This window comes from Phyllostomus hastatus, unplaced genomic scaffold (assembly GCF_019186645.2).
Source record: "Phyllostomus hastatus isolate PE091 unplaced genomic scaffold, TTU_PhHast_1.1 phas_scaffold_21, whole genome shotgun sequence".
NCBI lineage: Eukaryota > Metazoa > Chordata > Mammalia > Chiroptera > Phyllostomidae > Phyllostomus > Phyllostomus hastatus.
The window spans coordinates 15,147,491-15,166,657 of record NW_025334017.1 but is presented as its reverse complement, the minus strand read 5'-3'; the positions used below and the strand labels follow the sequence as shown (position 1 = coordinate 15,166,657).

Here is a 19,167-nt window from a genome sequence, read left to right as displayed (position 1 = left end):
AAGAATAGTACAGGAAATGGAGAAGCCAAAGATTTATATGCACAAGCCCATGAACTAAGTGGGGAGGGGCGGGATACTGGAAGGCAGGAGAGATGTTGGAAGGCAGGCAGGTGGAAAGTGGAGGGGGATAAGTGGGAGAAAAAAAGGGACAACTGTAATAGCATCATCAATAAAATTACTTAAAAAATAAACGCCCATGTCAAAATACATCAAAGAAAGTTAAGTGAATGGTGGCTAAAGTGGTTATTTTGAATTTCACTCGATCATGGACTCCCCTGAGAACCTGACAAAAACTATACACTATTTCCCTAAGGAAAAAAATACACACAAATACATGCATAAAATAATACCATTTTTGGTGATTCACAGATTCTCCAAAATCCATTTGGGTTTCATGCATCCATTGAGCCGTAACTCCTCAAATTGTATAATAACAGAAGCAAAAAGGATGAAATGGAATTACAGTGAGATGACACCCTGCCAAAGTACATGATGGCAGTCATGTTTTTCCTTTGGGATAAAGATCGACTTTATAACACATAGAGGGATCTTACAGGAGAAAGGAGAGACCAGCAAAGCTTTTAGTGGTGATATGGGGCTGGAGTAATAAATTGGAGACCTGAGGTTTTTCAGTGCATGGTAGTTTTCCCACAGGTCTGCAGAGGTGCCTGAGGAAAAATGTAAAACACTTCTAAAAAGCAGAGTGGGATGCTGGGTAATTTCACTGCCTAACAACACAGCCAGGATTCCTCAAGATTCTTGACAGAAGGTAAAGTTATGTATGTGGTGGGGTAAGGATTTAAGAGTATCACCTGAGAACCTCCAAAGGCAAAAATCTACAATGTTCCAAGATGAAGGAAGCATGCACCAAAATCATCTCCATTAACATTCCCAAAAGGACATGGCTTAAAAATACATATGAATCAGACCTAGAATGAGTCTTATTGAAACTGCAACCCAGTCCTGACTTAGCACAATCCTTGACTGAATTGAGGTGTTCATTTTTCCTCTCTCTTCCCAAGGAGGGTAACATGTGTGTGTGTGTGTGTGTGTGTGTGTGTGTGTGTGTGTATTTATAAGTGGATATATATATACATATATATATATATGTATATATATATATACACACACACACACACATACATACACATACACCCCTCTGGAAAATTACCTCAACCACAGCCTTTGTGGTTCGTTTAACTAGAGCCCATATGGTTCTTCACAGTATTTTTTTTTCTCACACAGAGTCAACAATTACTAGACAGGCAACTGACCCATGAATGACTTAGATATTGGTGTTAACAGACAAGGACATTAAATATCTATCAACAGCACTGAGATAGTGTTTCATTAGTGCAACAACAGGCAAACTGAACATAAGGACTGAATAGATACTTTAGAAACAAACCTACTGCTACTTAGTCACCTGCTTTATGACAGAGCTGACCTGGAAAATGCACTAGACAAAAACAGCTTTTTAATAATAGTGCTGGCAACAAGCAAGCAAAATAGAACCGGAGACATGGAAATAAAGAACAAACTGACAGCGAGCCGAGGAGAGCGGGGAGGGGGATAACAGGGCCAAGAAGGGGAAGGGTCAAGTCAGGAAACGTGTGTAAAGGACCCAAGGACAAAGGGCGGGGAAGGGTTGAATGTGGGAGGTGGGGGTGGGCAGGGCAGGAGAGAGTAATGGGGGGGAATGGGGACAATTGTAATTGAACAACCATTAAAAAAATAAAACCTTTGTTTTAACCTGCCACCCCAAAAAAGATAAAATATAAAACGATTAAGTATTGCAAAAAAATAAAAATAAAAAAAATTAGCAGTGCTGGGTTAGTTACATGTTCACACGAGGGACAAGTATACATTGACTCCCCACTTCACTACACATGTAAAATCAATCCCATATAGACTGTCAATCTGTAAGGACTGATACAATACCAAAGGTTTTGGTAAGAAATGCGAGAAGTCACCTTTGTGAGTTGAGGTAGGCAAAGACTGCTTAAAATACTTAACACAGCATGCATTAAAGATAAAGGGAAAAGCTGGCAAAGAAGGATATGTTAAATCAAGGCTATCTGTATATCAAAAGATGCCACTGATAATAAAAGCAACTCAGAGTGAAAGACATTCTCTTATGTATACTGAAAAAAGAGTCTTCTCTAGGAAGCAGAAAGAACTTTTACCAGTCAATCGAAAAACATAGATATCCAAAATATCTTGATAAAATATCTTAACAGATACATCACCAAAGAAGATATCCAAATGGTCAATAAACCTATAATAAGTTGTTCAACTTCATTGTTATCAAGGAATTGTACATTTAAACCACAACATGATACCCAGTACTCCTGCCAAAAATAAAAAAATGAACAAGATGGACCATACCAAGTGTTGGCAAAGATATGGATAAACTAGAACAGTGCAGGTGTGAGTATGAGTTGGTGTAACCCTCTTGGAAAATAGTCTAGTAGCATGTATTATAACTGCACATATATATACCCCATGATCCAATAATTCCAGATATATTCTCAAAAATAATAACAACCAAAAAAAGGATGACTATACATTGCCACAGGACATAAAACAGACTTTAACAGTGGCACTGTTTGTAAAGCAAAAAAACATGAGACTTCCAAAGGTCAATCAGTACCGAATGCACAGGTGAATGGCGGTAGATTCACACATTGGGGAACACGCATCAGTGAGAATGAATGATTTACAACTACATAAAACGATTTTGAAATATCCCATCCTAATGTTGAACAAACACCCAAGCTACGAAGGAGTGTTGGGTTTATATAAAGTTACATAAATAGACAAAGATACGATGTGAGAAGCCAGGTGGGGCTCCCCCTTGGGAAAGTGGGGGTATTACAATAGGAAGCAGAAGTGGGGTCTTCTGAGAGTCTGGTAATATTCTGTCTGCATGTGGGTGCCATCTACACAGGTGGGCTCGATTTGTGGAAATCAGTTGAGATTTCCCTTACAAGGCTGATTAAGATGTAGATATAATAGCGAAATGAACCACCACGTAACAGTACTCAGCAACGGCGACCTGGGGATGCTGAACGCCCTTCTGAATGTTCCCACTTCCCACAGCGTTGTGAAGCAGATTCCAGTCATCACATCACTCATTTCATCTGTACAAATTTTCATTGGCATCTCTAAATTGTAAGACTCTTTTAAAAACAGCTACAATAATGTTATCCTAAAAACTGGTGGTAATGTGCCCTTAATATTATAAAAATGCAATTAGCATTCAAATTTCCAAACACAGCACATACACAGTTTTTGTTAATGCAAGAGAAGCTCACTCTTTTCTGAAGTTCCTGTTACAGGGTGCAGCCAAGAGGGGGGACCCCAAATGGACATTTGAAATGGGGTCCAGAACTTAAGGTGTCCAGGAGATTTTAAGATGTCTCCACCCCCCTCCCCCCCAGGGTGTGGGTTGGGGGAAGGGACAGATGGAGCAGGGCCATTGAGATCTGTTTTGCATAGCAACAGCCTTGCAGCTACCCTCTGGCTGGTCACTTAACATATCTACAGCCTTTAGCTGGTCGCTTAGATATGTTAAATAGCTGTGATCATCTCTGAGCCAGGGGAATGGAAGTAACTTCCCCACCAACACGTGACTGGGGGCAGATCCCCCAAGCTACAGCGCCTGCATGGGAGCTCGGAGAAGATTGGCTCCAGGACATGGGGCCACACCTGCCCAGACTCAAGATGGCAGCCCAGTAAAGCTGGAAGGATATGAATTCTGGCAAGTGAAGCTGAGTGTGGGAGGAGTCAGAAATGAGCCTGCAGAGGAAGATTGGCCGCGGGGATTTAAAAACCGAGACTTGGCGGCCATTGAGAGAGAACCACGCGGCTTTGACGGAGTGGAGACTCCTGCATCCGAGAGAGAACCATGCTGCTTTAGGAAGGAGGGCCATGTGCAGCCCTGAGAGGGAGAGAATCACGCGGCTTTGGCAGAGTGGGGACTCTCCCCTTCCCGCAGCCCTGAGAGAGAGAACCACGCGGCTTTGATGGAGTGGAGACTCCTGCATCCCAAGGAGAACCATGCGGCTTTAGCAGAATAGGGAGGACTTCAGCCATTGAGAGAGAACCGTGGTGCTTTAGGAAGGAGAACCATACTGCCTTGAGAGAGAGAGCCATGTGCAGCCCTGAGGAAGAGAACCACACGGCTTTGACGGAGTGGAGACTCCTGCATCCCAGAGAGAACCGTGCTGCTTTAGGAGAGAGAACCACGCGGCTTTGGCAGAGTGGGGACTCTCCCCTTCCCTCAGCCCTGAGGAGGAGAACCACGAGGCCCGGACAGAGCGGGGACCCCCACAGCTTTAGAAGGGGAACCACCACCTGGTGTTAGCAGAGATCCTGGCGACTCAGCCGAGGGTGCCGGGAACCCAGGGAGGTCTCCCAGTCAAGATGGAGGACTAACTAAGAACCAGAGGACAGTCTGAGCCATGGACTTCTATTTCCTTTCCTGAGATACGGTACTCTGGACTGGGCAAAGGGGGAAGGAAGGAAGGACTGTGACTGTGTTTGTGGGTGTTTTAAGGGACTTTGGGATTTTTGATAAAGACATTAGGTCACTACTTTAAGTTTGTATAGCATTAAATAAACATTTCCTTTCCTTTTCACGAATCTCTGGCATTGAGAGACGTCTTTCCTCTGGCGGCGGACATAACGGACCCGGGGCCTTCTTTCAATAATAGTATATTGTCCCAGGCCCCCCTTGTCTGTTCTGTAACATTCCTTCAATATGAGATCTAATTCCCATATTACTTTTATTGTTTTCCTGACTTATTTTTTATCTATTGGTTTAACCCCATGAACATCTACACAGATATAAGCAAGTTTACTTAGTTACTGTTTTATTTAATGAATAAATGGCAATATTCCCTGAATGTTACACACACACAGAGTCACAGTCTTAAACTCTATGTTTAAAATGGGGCTTTCTTATGGGTCTCTGTGATAAAGTTTTCTAGTTTTGGTAAATGATTTTTACTACATTTTATTTTGAAATGATGCATATGAGCAACTACATTTAATAAAATTGCTTTTAAAAATCCTTATTTTAATTAACAATTATAAGAATGGTCATAAGATAATTCAAGTGGCCAAAAAAGATTTAGCTTTCTACGACAAATTATAGCTTTGTGGATTCCAGTGGTGTTAAAATAGTACACTGGCCATGTTTATTGCTGTGGGCTGAATATACGAAGGAATCACAGTGCTTTTTGAGCACAGGATGTTTAAATGGATGATACGAACTATTATGATGGTAAGAGGGATTTACATTACCCTGACCTATATTTACTAAAATGTCCTGTTGTTCAGAGCCTTGAGTCATCACTGAGGAAGTGAGCCTAAACTCTTGACATATGATGGTGCATTTCTGGAAAACTTTTCAATGGATAGAAGCAGGAGTACATCAGCAAAATTGTCACTACTAATTCTTCCTGCATGTAATTGGCCTCAGCAACAGAGAAGCAGGTCAAGGAAAAAAACTCCTGCTAGTTATTTATCTTGACCATAAGGGTAGTGAGTTGTTCTGTCCCCAATAAAAAAATAAAGCCAACATTTTTGGACTGATTTCTGCTGGATTTTAATTGATTTCTACCTCTTCCAACACCCAAGAGACATCTTCCAAATTTGTGTCAATTTTAATAGAAGGAAAAGGGGAGTGAGAAGGGCTTTTATGTGGTAGCTGTTTGGTCTTTAGAATGAGTTACCAGTACGTTCCCTGTGTCATCACTAGCATTTCAATGAGAAATTGGGAGAGGCTACGTATGAGAAGGTGTGATGTTGTGATTTGTAATAAGAAATATTTATTTTGTCCTCATCCCCCTTTCTGGCAGAGAGCTCCTAAAACCATTGGAATTTCTAAAGTGGAGAGCCCTATAGTAAGGTATCTTTTTTAATGTTGTTTTAATAATTATAACAATGTTACATTAACATAATGGTAACATTAGGTTAATGTTATCTTAACTGAAAGATGGGGGCTAATTGCCAGTGGAGCTAATCTGTGATCAGAGGGTTGAAACTGTCAGTCTCACCCCCTGACTTCCTGGGAAGGCACAGGGGCTGAAGACTGAGTGATTGATGGCAATTGCCAATAGCCAATGATTTAATTGATCATGCCTACATAATAAAGCTTCCATAGGAACCCCAAAGGAGTGGGTTCAGAGAGTTTCTGGGTTGGTGAACAAATGGATATTTGGGGAGAATGATGTACCCTTCTTCACACCGTGCCCTATGCTTCTCTTTCATCTGGGTGTTCCTGAGTTCTATCCTTTTATGATGAACTGCTGATCTAGTAAGGAAAAATGTTTCCCTGAGTTCTGAGCTGCTCTATCACATTAGTCGAAGCCAAGGTGGAGGTGGTGGGAACCTCTGATTTATAACCAATTCGTCTGAAGTACAGGTAACGACCTGGACTTTCTTCTGGCATCCAAATAGGGAAGGGTTAGCCTTGTGGGACTGAGCCCTTAATCTGTGGAATTGGATGTTGTCTCTAGTGTTGGAATTGAGTTGAATTATAGGACATCTCGTTGGTGTCTGCGGAATTGTTTGTTGGTGTGGGGAAACCTCCTCCAACACATATGTGTTACGTGGGTCACCGGCCAGCAGTGACCACGGAACACTGCGGATGGCTTGATGATAACATGCGAGAAAAAACATGCACAGAGACAGACCAGTTTCTGTGGGGAAGTAGGGACGAAATGGCCACCCCCCCAGTGGGGAGCGCACCGATTTACCATCCATACCTGCTTTTATTGGGCTCATTTTGCATAATAATTCAAGTACAGTACTCATTAGGGGAAGTAAGGAACCATAGAAAACAAAGAACTCTACCGGTCTATTTTGAGTCGGGGTCAAAGAGCTGTAAGACTTTGAGGAACAAACTAACTTCCTCCTTGGACCCCTCTCATTCAACTGAGAGCATTCTAAACAAAGAAGGTTTCACAGGAATTTACATATTCTTTCTTAGGCCTGATCACCCGGGGAATCCACCCTTTTCAGCACAGAGCTGTACCACCCTGTCATTGTTTCAGGCTTAGGTGGAGCAAGGGAACTAAGGCAACTAAGAGATAAGGAGATTTTTCTCCCAGATGATGAGAACTCAGGCTACGTCAAAGCCGAGGAGCGAGGGTCCATCACCCCCTTTTGCTGCAGCCCCCCAAGTCCTTCTTTTGGGGGGCCTCCCAAAGTGATCATGCCTGTCTTAGGTCATTCCCCCCTTGGGGAATCTTACCCATCTTTGGCTAACTGATCAAGCTTTTTGGGGTTCAGTTATGAATAAAGCAGCAGAAGCAGCATTCCTGCCAGGGAGATAAGCTTTTGTCTCCTTGCTGGCTTACGGTTCCAAGGGTGTTCCCTTAGCCTTAGCCTAGGTGGGGGTTTCAGCTTCTGATACCAGTCAGGGCAGTTCCCAACACATATGTGGCTATTGGGTCCCAGAACCTAAGGAGAAGGAATGTTTTTAACTGCAAGAGAAACAGAGGCTTAATTATTTTATTAGTACAAAGTACAGAGTAAAGTAGTTCCAGAGTTGGTTCAAAAGCTCAGTAACCATGTCACAGACACAGATTCTGCTCATCCTTCTGTATCACTCTTAGCACACCGACTCCCATTCTCATGTTGTTTGCCTCATGTCACAAAATAGTTGTTGCAGATCCGGGCATTAAATCTTCACTTGGCAATGTCCAAAGATGAAACAATGAGGTAGGCAGGTAGAAAAGGGCTTTTCACCAGATGGTTTTCTCTTTCAACCACGGAGAAAAATATTCTCAGAAGCCACTGCTCCCCTCATCTCAAGCTCTAGGCGTTCATGTCGAATCCAATCACTGGCAAAGAGGATGGGATTTCCACGATAAGTGTAGACCTTCTATGGCTTAGTTCGTGGGGCTCATCACACAAAACAGTTGTTATCAAAGAAAACGATGAAGTGGACATCAGGTAGGCAAGGAATGGCATTTGTCCTGGGCTGCACTGCGGTCGTCTTCCACACACTGTCTTCAACAAACGTCCTCACACAGGTTTGCCAGCACTGTATTCTGTAATACATGTTACATGAAAGCTGACCCAATGTAGGCCAACAGATATCAACATGAAAAACAAGAAAAACAAATGAAAACTTACATGTCCTATATATATGTATACACATATATTATATACACATTTTTAACAGGAAGCTCATAAGTCAGGTCACTTTTGTACACCTCCTCTAGTTAAATAAATAAATTGAAATGAAGATAATAGTTGAGCAGATATTTTTAATCCTACAGTAACTCAGTAAAGAAAAGAGTGTGAATAGTTGAATGAGAGTTTACCACACAAGTCATTAAAAGCAGATGCACTTTTGATGATATTTCATCTTGATACACCAGATCACAAAGTTATTTTCCTTAAATCAAAATAACACTGTGATATGAATCAAAGCTTCCCAAAAGATAGCACAAAAGTACACACACACACACGCACACACACACACACACACACAAATCAACAGAGGAAGATGGAGATCACATGGTGGTTACCAGTCTGGAATAAACACATCTGAGTTTATCTATTCCCCAAATATTTATTGCATTTGCTAAGATGCTTCTCCTGATGTTTTAAATTTTTCATATGGCTACACACCCTTGTGACTAGGAAACAACACTAAAATAGCGATGAGGCAACTTAGTAGAAAATCAGGCAACATTTGGCAATATAAACACCGAATCTGTTGATCATAATGGAAGATTCCTGAAACTGGGAGATTGCCTCTTGAAAAATTAGAAGGCTTGATGATACCAGGCCCATATTCCACCATCAAAACAATGATCTAGAGCAGGAAAACAATTAAATCTTTTAGACTAAAGCTTCCCAAACTTGGCTGTTGACATGAACAGTTGGACACAGCAGCTGTGAGCCTAGCCGGAAAGTCTGCATTTCTAACAAGCGTTCAGGGAACGTCAGTGCTGACAGTGCATGGGGCACACTGTGAGTGAGTAGCAGGCTTTGGACGGGACGGCTTCCCTGTTTTGCCACTCTTGTTTATGTTACTCACTCGCACAGCATTTTTTCTTTCTCCACAAATCCCTAGTTATTTACAGCTCTAGTCTGCCTTGCAATCTTTGCTTTGCTTACTCATTTTGGTTGATTTCATTTACTGCAATATACTTTCAACAGTACTTAAGTTTTGGACTTCTTTCTTGAACCTCAGAGGAATGATACCCCCGCAACATCCAGAAACAGCCATCTCAGACAGACTTCCCATTCATGTATCCACATGAATCGCTTACAATTACTACTATTTCTGACTCGTTTCACTGAGCCTTTCCATTCTCTAGGCCTTCTTATTTGCATAAGGGCCTGCCTCCCCTCAGACCCACATCATCACCTGCCTGTTAGGATTTTCTAACCATCTCCTTGTTTTTAGGTTTTGTGCCTTGTAGAGTAAACAGAGTCAGTCTGGCCCCCTCACCCAGGGGTCTGTGGACCTAAGATAAGCTGTATGTATTCTCATAGTCTTGAGACTGGGTCCGATAAATTATTCCTATAACATTGAGTGGGCTCACATGTGCAGAATCACACTGCATTATACAATATTTTGGCTCCTTGCCGGCTTTGGGTACATTTAGCATATAAGAGAGGTAGGGGCTTCTGGCTGGGGGACACACAGCTTGCAGCGTGCATGGCTCGCCCACCCATGAATAAAGGCCTGTCAGGCATTCCCACAGCTCTGTGACTTTTCTTCCATCTGCTTGAATCCAGAGTGAATCTGCCCGGCCTTGACAGGCTGAAGACAGCCTTCAACCCCTTCCTAACACCAGCCCAGACTGATTTTTCTAAACAGCAAATTGAGTGTTGCTCCACCTTTTCGATGTCTCACACAATTTATAAGATGAGAGATAAAGCCCTTAACAATCTCACTACTTCCTACCCATGCAGCCACTCACCTAATCAGTTTCAGGCTCTCAAGAGCATTAAAGAAGTTACAGCAGACTTCCAGGCCCTCTAGCATTTTCTGCTGAAGGCATTTCTACTCCCTTAAATGCCTTCTCCACATCTCTGGACTCCTGCAATCACCCCTAAGTGTTTTTCTCTCTAGAAGAAGGTCTTCAGGCCAGCAGCTTATCTTTCTTTCTGTATATCTCCAGTACCTAGGCAGTCTTCAGCCAGTGTTAATTGAATGGACATCTCATTTAAAATAAGGGATTAATGTTTGGCTATGTATTCATTGCAATATTTTACTTCAATATGTAAACTGAGGTTTAGTATAAATGTTGTTTAATGTTTAAAAACCTGGTATCTCCCTTGAGATTTTCAATAGTAGTAACACAAACTTTAAAGAAAGAGGGTGATTCTGTGTACCTGTTTCTCCATTTGGCCTTTACTAAAGGTTAACTGGTTGTCTCCCTCAGCTCTGTGGTTATGTCTTCTCCCAACATTAACCTTAATTTGGATTAATTTTATACCTTAATGAGCAATTGAGTAATTACAATTTGTTCTTATTTTCTTTAACTACAACACAGGAAATTTATGTCTAGAAGGATTCCTCTTGGGCAGGCATTTTGTCTGAAGTGTCTCTGAAACATATTCAGAATGAATTAGACTATCAAGTCTCAGTGCTACAGATAAAAATAACAATTATATGTGTAGAGCCAAGCAATGAAGGGAATAGGTGAGTACATTGTTGATGGTCAGAGGTTTAAATGTTAGCATCAACAACCAAGATTTTATGGAATGTCTATCCTTAACAGCCCTTAAAAGCCACACAGGACAGTCACCCCTTATCCTTGGGGGACATATGCCAAGATCTCCAGTGGATGCCCAAAGTCACAAATAGTGCCAGACCCTACATATAATATGTGTTTTTTTTTCCTACACACACAAGCCTACAGTAAAGAGGTTTTTTTTTTTAATATATTGGGCATAGAAAGATTAACAATGACTAATAAAGCAATATAACAATATACTGTGACAAATGTTAAGAGCATGCCATCTCTCTCAAAATATCTTATTGTCCTATACTCACAGTCTTTGTGACCATGCAAGATGATGAAATGCTGCTGTGATGAGATGAGGTGGGAGGATGGCACAGGTGTTGTGACGCAGTGTCAGGTCCTCTGGGGCGACAGGAGACCCTCTCGCCGAGATGGCGGGGAGCGTGGGCAGATTTCATCATGCTGTTCAAGTTACTCAGATGAGTGTGCAATTTAAAACTTATAAATTGTTTATTTCTGAAAATTTCCATGTCATTTTTTAGACCGCAGTTGACCACAAGTAACTGAAACTGCAGAGAGCAAAACCGCGAATAAGGCGGGACTATTTATTGCACACTGACTGGGAACTGCCACTGAACACACGCCTTCATTTTACAAATCAAGAAAGTCTTGATTTTCAAAATGTCTTCAAAATGTCTTCATTTTACAAATGAAGAAAGTAAAGGACCTGCTTCCTAAGTTGCCATGCAAATTCGATGAGGTAGTAAATGTGAAGCACTTAAATGAGATAGTAAGTATGAACCCTGGCTGTTCGTGATTATCAGGAGATGTTCACCATCAGCAGATTGGACGGTGTCTGGTAATTACTGTAAGTGTCTTGGTGACTCTGGGATGAAGAAGGACCACAAAGCATTATTTCCCTTTTATTCCAGTGACTCAATAAAAAAATTACCCCACAGTTATTTCCCCAAATGTTTATGTTATTCCCAAGAACCACAATAAAGTACCTTTGACTTTAGAAAAGTCCAAGACTTAATGTTTCTCCACCTGACAGGCCCATAAATGTTCATTCTGGGACTGCACTCCTAATGCTTCCTTGTAGCACACAAATGGTCATCAGCATAATAAATAAGCATTTTGTAATGCTGCTTGTAAAACCCAGCACTTTACCATTTAGTAACATTTTCTCTTTCATTGTCTAATTTGTTTCCAATATCACCCTAATGACACTGGCTTTATTATTTCTATTTTGTATCTAAGATATTAGAAATTCGGAGTAATTAAATGACCATCCTAAGGTTACAACATTGCCAGATGGCAGGTAGGGACTTGCACTGTGGTCCTCCTGGTTCAAGTTCTGTCACTGTCTGATCTTTTGGTCTCTCAGTTTGGAAGAATCTGGTTCAGCAGAACATTTGTGAAAGCTTCTGTGGATAGATGGTAATTTGGGAGTGGGTTTGCTGATTTCATAATGGAAAACCAGTTTTTGGAGTGTGCTCTATATTGGCCTAATTGTTTTACTTTGTAATATGGACGATTGTATTTACCTCATCCCTGGTGAGCACCCCTCCCCCACACATGCACACACACACACACACACACACACACACACACAGAGCAAATAAGCAAAAACAATCAAATGTAAAAGAGAGGTTACTTCCTTTCTTTTTCTTTGTAATAACCCACCATATTATACATTTAAAATAAATGCAGGTCATTCTTCACTTAAGCTTTTGAGCTTCTCAAAGAATATGTAGTGAAAAAAGAACTCCATTTCACTTTATCAATGATTGAATAACCAAATATATTTAATAGTGAAATTTCTGCAGCACTTTTATTTCTTGAGATTTTATCATTGCAGATAATGTAGTATTTCTTTTTGAGAGGTTATTTTCTTAGTAAAACCACACTTTTTCATTCTACCACTTCCAGTTCTGTTAATTTCTATAAGTTTTTTTCCTTGAGATTTTATACTGCATATGGAACTTTTTTAAATGTTTATTTTTGACAACTAAATAATAACATAAGCAAATCATTATTCAGTATGAAGTTTTGAAAACTCCTTTCACATTCAGCATAACCTTGAAATTCTGTTGTTATAAATTCCACAAGTCATCACTCTCGCTTAGCGCATCATTTTCTATCATTTTGATGTCGAACCATTGACAACATTATGGCAAACTGCAACCCTTAACATGATGTTTTAGTAGTAACAATGATGTGCACTATCACCGACAGACTTCTGAACAAACGTTGGTGTAGGTGAAAGTCTTCACCTGGAGAAATATCAAGGTTGGAGCTTCAGTAGTTATGAACCAGAGATAATTTTTTAATATTCAGAATGTATTCAAATTCATCTTAAACTTTACCCAATATTATTGTGATGACTATCAAAGCCCTTTCTTCCTATAACTGAATCACTTAAACACTCAAGTAAACTGTACTGTCATTTATAATAAACATGATATGCTATCATTTCCAATGTTATTGAAATGTTTATTATTATGCTATAGGTTTAAATTCTCATACTGCTCTTAGCAAGGTCACCAGTGAGATTCTAGTCTCCACATTGAAAGGATAGTTTTTGGTCCTCATTCTCTTCATCTTTATGCAGATATTGGAGGAAAGTTAAATTTTTTTACCATTTTGAAACTCTCTCATTTCATGACTTTCTGAGGGATGGAATCTTTCCCTCCTTTCTCTCTGAATACACCCCACTTTTCTTTCCCTTTCTCTCCTCCCCAGGAAATCACAAACTTCCAAGTCATTCTAGACCCTCCACCCTTCACTTGTCTTACTCTCAGATAGTCCTCCACCTTTAGCAGTGTCCATGTCCCAGAGGCCCAGAGAATCCTTCCTCCCTCTTCATCTCCACTGCCACCATCCAGGGCTCCATGCTTTCGGACTGTGTGATCACTATGCCATTCTTACTGATTTTACTAACCCTGCTCTTGGCCTGCTTGCTTCGTTCCTGACAATGCTATTGGAGGGAGCTAGAAAAAAATGTGAAACTCTATAACATGGACAACCCAATTACAAAAGCACCCACAGTCCTTTCCTTCTGCTTCCTCAGGAGAGCCCATGTTGCTATGGGTCCTTCCTTCACAATCCTCTCTCACTTCCACGATTTGCCTATGCTCTTCCCCCGGTCTACAGTGATCTTGTTCACATGCATCATCCTTTGCCACCCCAATTTCCCCCTGGTTAGCTGCCATTCATCAAATAAGATGAGCTTTGCTTCTTTCAGGGAGCCTTCCCTGACCAACCTCCCACCCATAGCTCTGATCCCACAGCACCTGCAGAGCACAGCACCGGGCACATTTCCCGGCCCCCTCACTGGCCCAGAACAGCACCCCTCCAGCTGCTCCAGGCCTTTGCCTCTTCTGTGGCTTCATACAAATGAACACGGCCACATGGGAAGTTGTGAGATGAAGAAGATGAGGTCACTGTATAGGAGGGACCTTGGTTTCTGAGCTACCACTTGAAAAAAAGTTTCTGGATGATTAAAAATATGTTTCAGACATTTTGTAATTGAGGTACCAATTCTTTTTTTTTTTTTGTCTTTAGGATTTTATTTATTTATTTATTTATTTATTAGATAGAGGAGAAAGAAGGGAGAAAGAGAGGGAGAGAAACATCAATGTGTGGTTGCCACTTGTGACCCCCACCAAGGACCTAGCCTGCAACTCAGGCATGTGCCCTAACTGGGAATCAAACCCATGACCCTTGGGTCACAGGCCGGCACTCAATCCACTGAGCCACACCAGCCAGGGCTGAGGTACTAATCCTTACTACAATAATTAGACTACCTAGTGTGTAGGTACTGCTCAATACATGTTTCTGAATTAATAACTGAATGAGTGAATAAAAATGCTTTAGGTCAGAAAACAGAGAATGCATCAGATGAGGTATCTTCAATCAAGCTGTTATATTTGCTGTCCAAAGTTAGCTTACTTTTTAAAACATTCATGTTCACAGGGTAATTTGTTAACTACTCTTTTTAGAAATTTATTTTTCTTTGAATCTTCTCTGTGTCAGATACAGGTACATGGTTATGGTATGAGACATTTGTACTGATAATTTTCTGTTGAATAACTCAATCTTGTCTGAAGTTTACTGCTATGTAACAGATTTAAACAAGTAAATGACAATGTTGTGATCCTTCATTGACTTTTCTTGGCAACCATTCTTTTATTCAGTAGAAGGATGGCCATTATTTTTCTGCAATAGCTAGCTAATTCTCCTAAGCCTAGCTATTAACTATTATGATTTGTGGTAAGCATTATAAAAGAGGCCATGTAGGTGAGATAAACTTACAAGCAATAATTAAATTAGGTGATTCCTTTTCAGTAGCTGGTAATGAGATTTCAAAGCTCGAGTTATGAAAATTTAATGTTCACTCATCATTTACATTAGGTAGTCCAATAAAAAAGCATAATATTGACTCTTAGAATGAACCGCCTCTTGTATAACTACACGGGTCTATAAAAGTGGGTGCCACCTACTGATGGTGAGGAAAGGAACTGTTCTCTTCTTGGGTGCTTTTGCGTGTGTAGCACCAGAAACTGGATGTCAATCTCCATGCATGAAGGTGAGCATAATTTTTATTCAATATCTTGTAACTTTTATAGTTTTAAAGAACAATACATATATTTCAGATGTTACATGAGTCAAGGTTTCTGACATAAGAAATTAAGTTAATTCTGATACTAATTATACATCTGAAATGCCAGGTTAGGTCACAACTGTGAGGAATGTAGATTCTCATTTTATACTTGATGTTATTTAGTTTGTCTGTCCTAGTTTCTTCCCATCATGAATCAGATGAAATATAACTTTATTTCACATCAAATTCTGTTCAAGCTATGATTGTTTAGAGTTCACTGAGAGGCTTGGCAGACAGCATTGAAACAAATTTTAAATTTTGGCTCTTGGCTCTAGTTAAATAATTAGAAGTAAAAAACTTCACAGTGTAAGATTAATTTCATCCTATGATTGTGGCTGTTGCTTCAGTTAAAATAGTTAGAAACAGAGATTTACAACATAAAGGTTAATTCCCTCATCGGATTAAGTTAAGGAATAACATGTTTGTAAGAATTTAATACAAATAAAATAAATTTTATACCTTACTTCATTCTAAAATTTGATATACTACTTGCCATGACACAATTATTTAACTTTGGCAAGGTTTCCCTTATCTGGGGGGCCTACTTAATTAGCTTTTTAAATATATGACATTTTAACTAATCAAATCAGATTTGCGTTTTTATTAATTGTTCCAATAATCTTTGTAAACCATGGTTGCCAAGGGTTCGGTATCCGTTGGTCTTGTGGGAAGTACACAGGACAGAATCTGTTTCAGGACTTTCTGCAATGAAGTACATGGAGTTTCCCTGGTAGGAAAAAAGGCATTTCACAGTGATATGCGTGTGTAATATATCTCACGATTTATGCATATGAACCAGAATTTTCCATCTGAATCTCAGTTGTCACCAAAGTAAAAACATGACCTGGTGAGTAGTAGCGTCTCACAAACATCAGTTTTCTCCCTGCCTTCTGACTCAATCCTTTTCTAATATAACTTAAATATTGCAGGACATGCTGTACACAAAAATTTTCCTTTCCATGCAGTTTGGCAGAAACAGGGTAGAATTTTAAAAAATGACCTAAAAAACAGCGATCTGATTAAGATAGGTGTTTGGGTACACACACCTATCTTCCTTCCCATCTGAGATCCTAGGAGATGGCAAAAAAAATGCTTGTAGGTAAAGAAACAAAAAACAACACTACCAACAGTCTAGAAATGTCAGACTTCTGGAAAAACAGGAGGCAGACAGGACCAGATCTACAGAACTATAAGTAAACATAAAGGAAAACTCAAGCTACACGTAGAAAAGGCATGCTGTGATGGGACGAATGGTGGGGGAACCCGTGACTACAGGGGTACAGAGATGGTGTGCAAGTATTCATTGGGGAGCAGCATCAGAAAGGGGCTAGTAAGTGCCTCCCCTCTCTGTATATTTTTTAATTTAGAAGCAACAGTGTAGAAGGTATTCCTCTGCAGGGAATCTGTGCTGACAGCTGAAGCCAGCGAGTTACAGAGGAGGAAGGAGGGTGTCAACCTCCTGGGAGCCCCCCTCCCGGCACCCCTCCAAGGCTGAGTCCCCAGGTCCGCACACCCCTCTCTCAAGGGCAGCTGATGCTTGCCCCCATAACCTGCCCTCTGCCAGGCTTCCAGAATGACCCCTTCCCGACTCCTCTTTATTCTGTTGGCCTTAATGACCCTTTGCAGCTAAGTGCTAGGAGAAAAGCAATCGATCAAAGTAAACTGACAATAACAAATAAAAAGTCTTAATATTCCTCTGAGGCACTTCTTTTTAAAATGAGGACCTAATAGAAATAAAATCCCAGCAGACAAGAGTGACTCAACATTATTCTTTCCCTATCTCTTTTTTTTTAATTACTTTTTTCAAATACATTTCCCACTTCAACCTAACAACAGCCAGGGATGCAACTGATGCCTGGTCTGTACTTCATGAATACAATGCTAAAGGGAAAACTACAGGTGGTAAAGTCGAATACTAGCTGTACCCTTCACTAATCTTCCAGAAGGCCACAGGGGTTGATGACTGGTGATGGCTTCAATATTAACCTTCTACGGAATTCCAGTTCAGGGGTGGAATTGACGGCAACCTGTCATATCTATTGGAAGACTTGCGGGGACCTTCCCACAGTGCTTCAATATCATCATAGTCACTCTAGTACCCTTGAGTTCAGCCTGGGTCTGCCACTGAGTCAGGCAGTCCACACACTTTTATTGACCGTGGGCCCCATGCCGGAGCCTGGATCCATTTGGACTTGTGTCTCGGTCTCAAAGGAGCACACACAGAGGCCGAGTAAGAAAGTGGCAATGTTTTCTCCTGCGCAAAGTGTGCAAAGGCTTTGGAAGGAGGTCTTTTGCTTTCTAACCTTGTGACCTAAACATAGTGGCAACATGTTTCAGATGTTCCACTGTCTGTACGTAAATGAAAATCGAGCCTCTCCAACTGAGAGGACTCACCTTCCACTCCACGACTAACACCTAGCTGTCAATTAATAAAGGCAGTCCGGGCCCACGGACAGAAACCTTCCAAACAACGCGGAAGAAAAACAACAACTTGACTTACCTTAACCTAACAGTTATTTTATTAGCCATTCTAAAAAAAAATAACAAACCCTAAGTGGATTAGTATTGTTATCCAGAGGAAATGAGACCTGTTAGAAAATGGAAGTTTTTCTAAAAACTGTATCTCCTAATCAAAGAGGTTTCTAAAACAAGATGGACAAGAAAAAACCAAGCTTAATGGCTTTTAGGGAAAAAATTTCTAAAAAATAGATACCTTTCCAATGTACCCAGTTATTTTCTCATTCTCCTCCGCTACGGCTGTGGGCTAGGGTGGGGTATAAAGGTGGGGATTTTTAATGTTTATTTTTTTAGCTGGATCTACCCTGACCTGACACCCAAACTAGGGTGGTGGTGGTAGTGGGTGGGGTGGGGGTGGGAGGTTGGGACAGGAAATTCGCGCTTTCAGCCTAAAGCAGTGAGCCCATGGGACATTCGCGCGGCCGCCCCCCTCCGTGCGTCCGGCCACGAAGTCCGCCTCCCCGCCTCCACCCTGGACCCCTTTGTCTTCCCGAATTACAAGCGGAGTGCCAGGAACTCCTCGCAAAAGTGTCCCGGCCTCGCGCAGAGAAAGGGTTCCGCAGTCCGGGGACCGCCAGTCCGGACTCAGGCCTCCGCTCTGTACCCGCTCACAGCGATCTGTTACCCCAGGTGCCAGTGGCGAACAGCTGCAGCAGCAGGTGGCATCCAGGGTGCGATCCATGAGGCGCAACCTAAGCAGCATGCTGCGCACCGCGGCGAAGAAGGAGCCCCAGGGCGTGGTCTATCAGGGCGTGGAGGATGTCTTGGATGACTGCAAGGACTCATTTATGGTATCCTGGGCGACTGGCGGTCGGGAGGGCGAGGTCAGGGCGGTGCTGGTTCTCCTTCCCTTTGCCCTCTTGGATTCGAGGTTTCCTAGCGGGCAGCCAGGGGATGGATGCGCAGGGAGCATGGCAGGTGAGAGCTGCGGGCTTGGGGTCTGTGCGCTGCACAGGGCACTTTCTGGGAACGGGGCGGGGGCGGGGAGAGGTGGGTGGTCGAGGGCGGGGGTCGGCTTTGCGAAGGCGCCTACACTGTGCGTGCTCTGTTCTGGCTGCTTGCTCGTTTGCTCAACCTTTTCTTGCTCGTGGGCAGCGTGGGGAGCCGACTCCCAAAATGTATCCTTTACATTTGGCAAAATCAGGCAACCGCATAAAATCAGGACAATTTTGGAGCGTGTGCTGTTTTGCTAGACCTTTCTGTAGATTTTATTTCAAACCAAGGAGCCAGTTGGCTGTGTCCCTGGTAGTCGGATTTCCA

General features: G+C 41.7%; 1 protein-coding gene across 2 annotated transcripts in view; it reads left to right on the top strand.

Annotated features, from left to right (window-relative positions):
- The first annotated feature begins 15,235 nt into the window (after window positions 1-15,235).
- Window positions 15,236-19,167, top strand: part of TRPA1 (transient receptor potential cation channel subfamily A member 1) — a 50,721-nt gene continuing 46,789 nt past the window's right edge. For both annotated transcript variants that reach the window (XM_045861251.1, XM_045861250.1), the window contains exons 1-2: window positions 15,236-15,315; window positions 18,538-18,698. In XM_045861251.1, coding sequence (XP_045717207.1) covers window positions 15,294-15,315; window positions 18,538-18,698 — 183 coding nt within the window. In that variant the 5' untranslated portion in view covers window positions 15,236-15,293. The remainder of the gene's footprint in view (window positions 15,316-18,537; window positions 18,699-19,167) is intronic.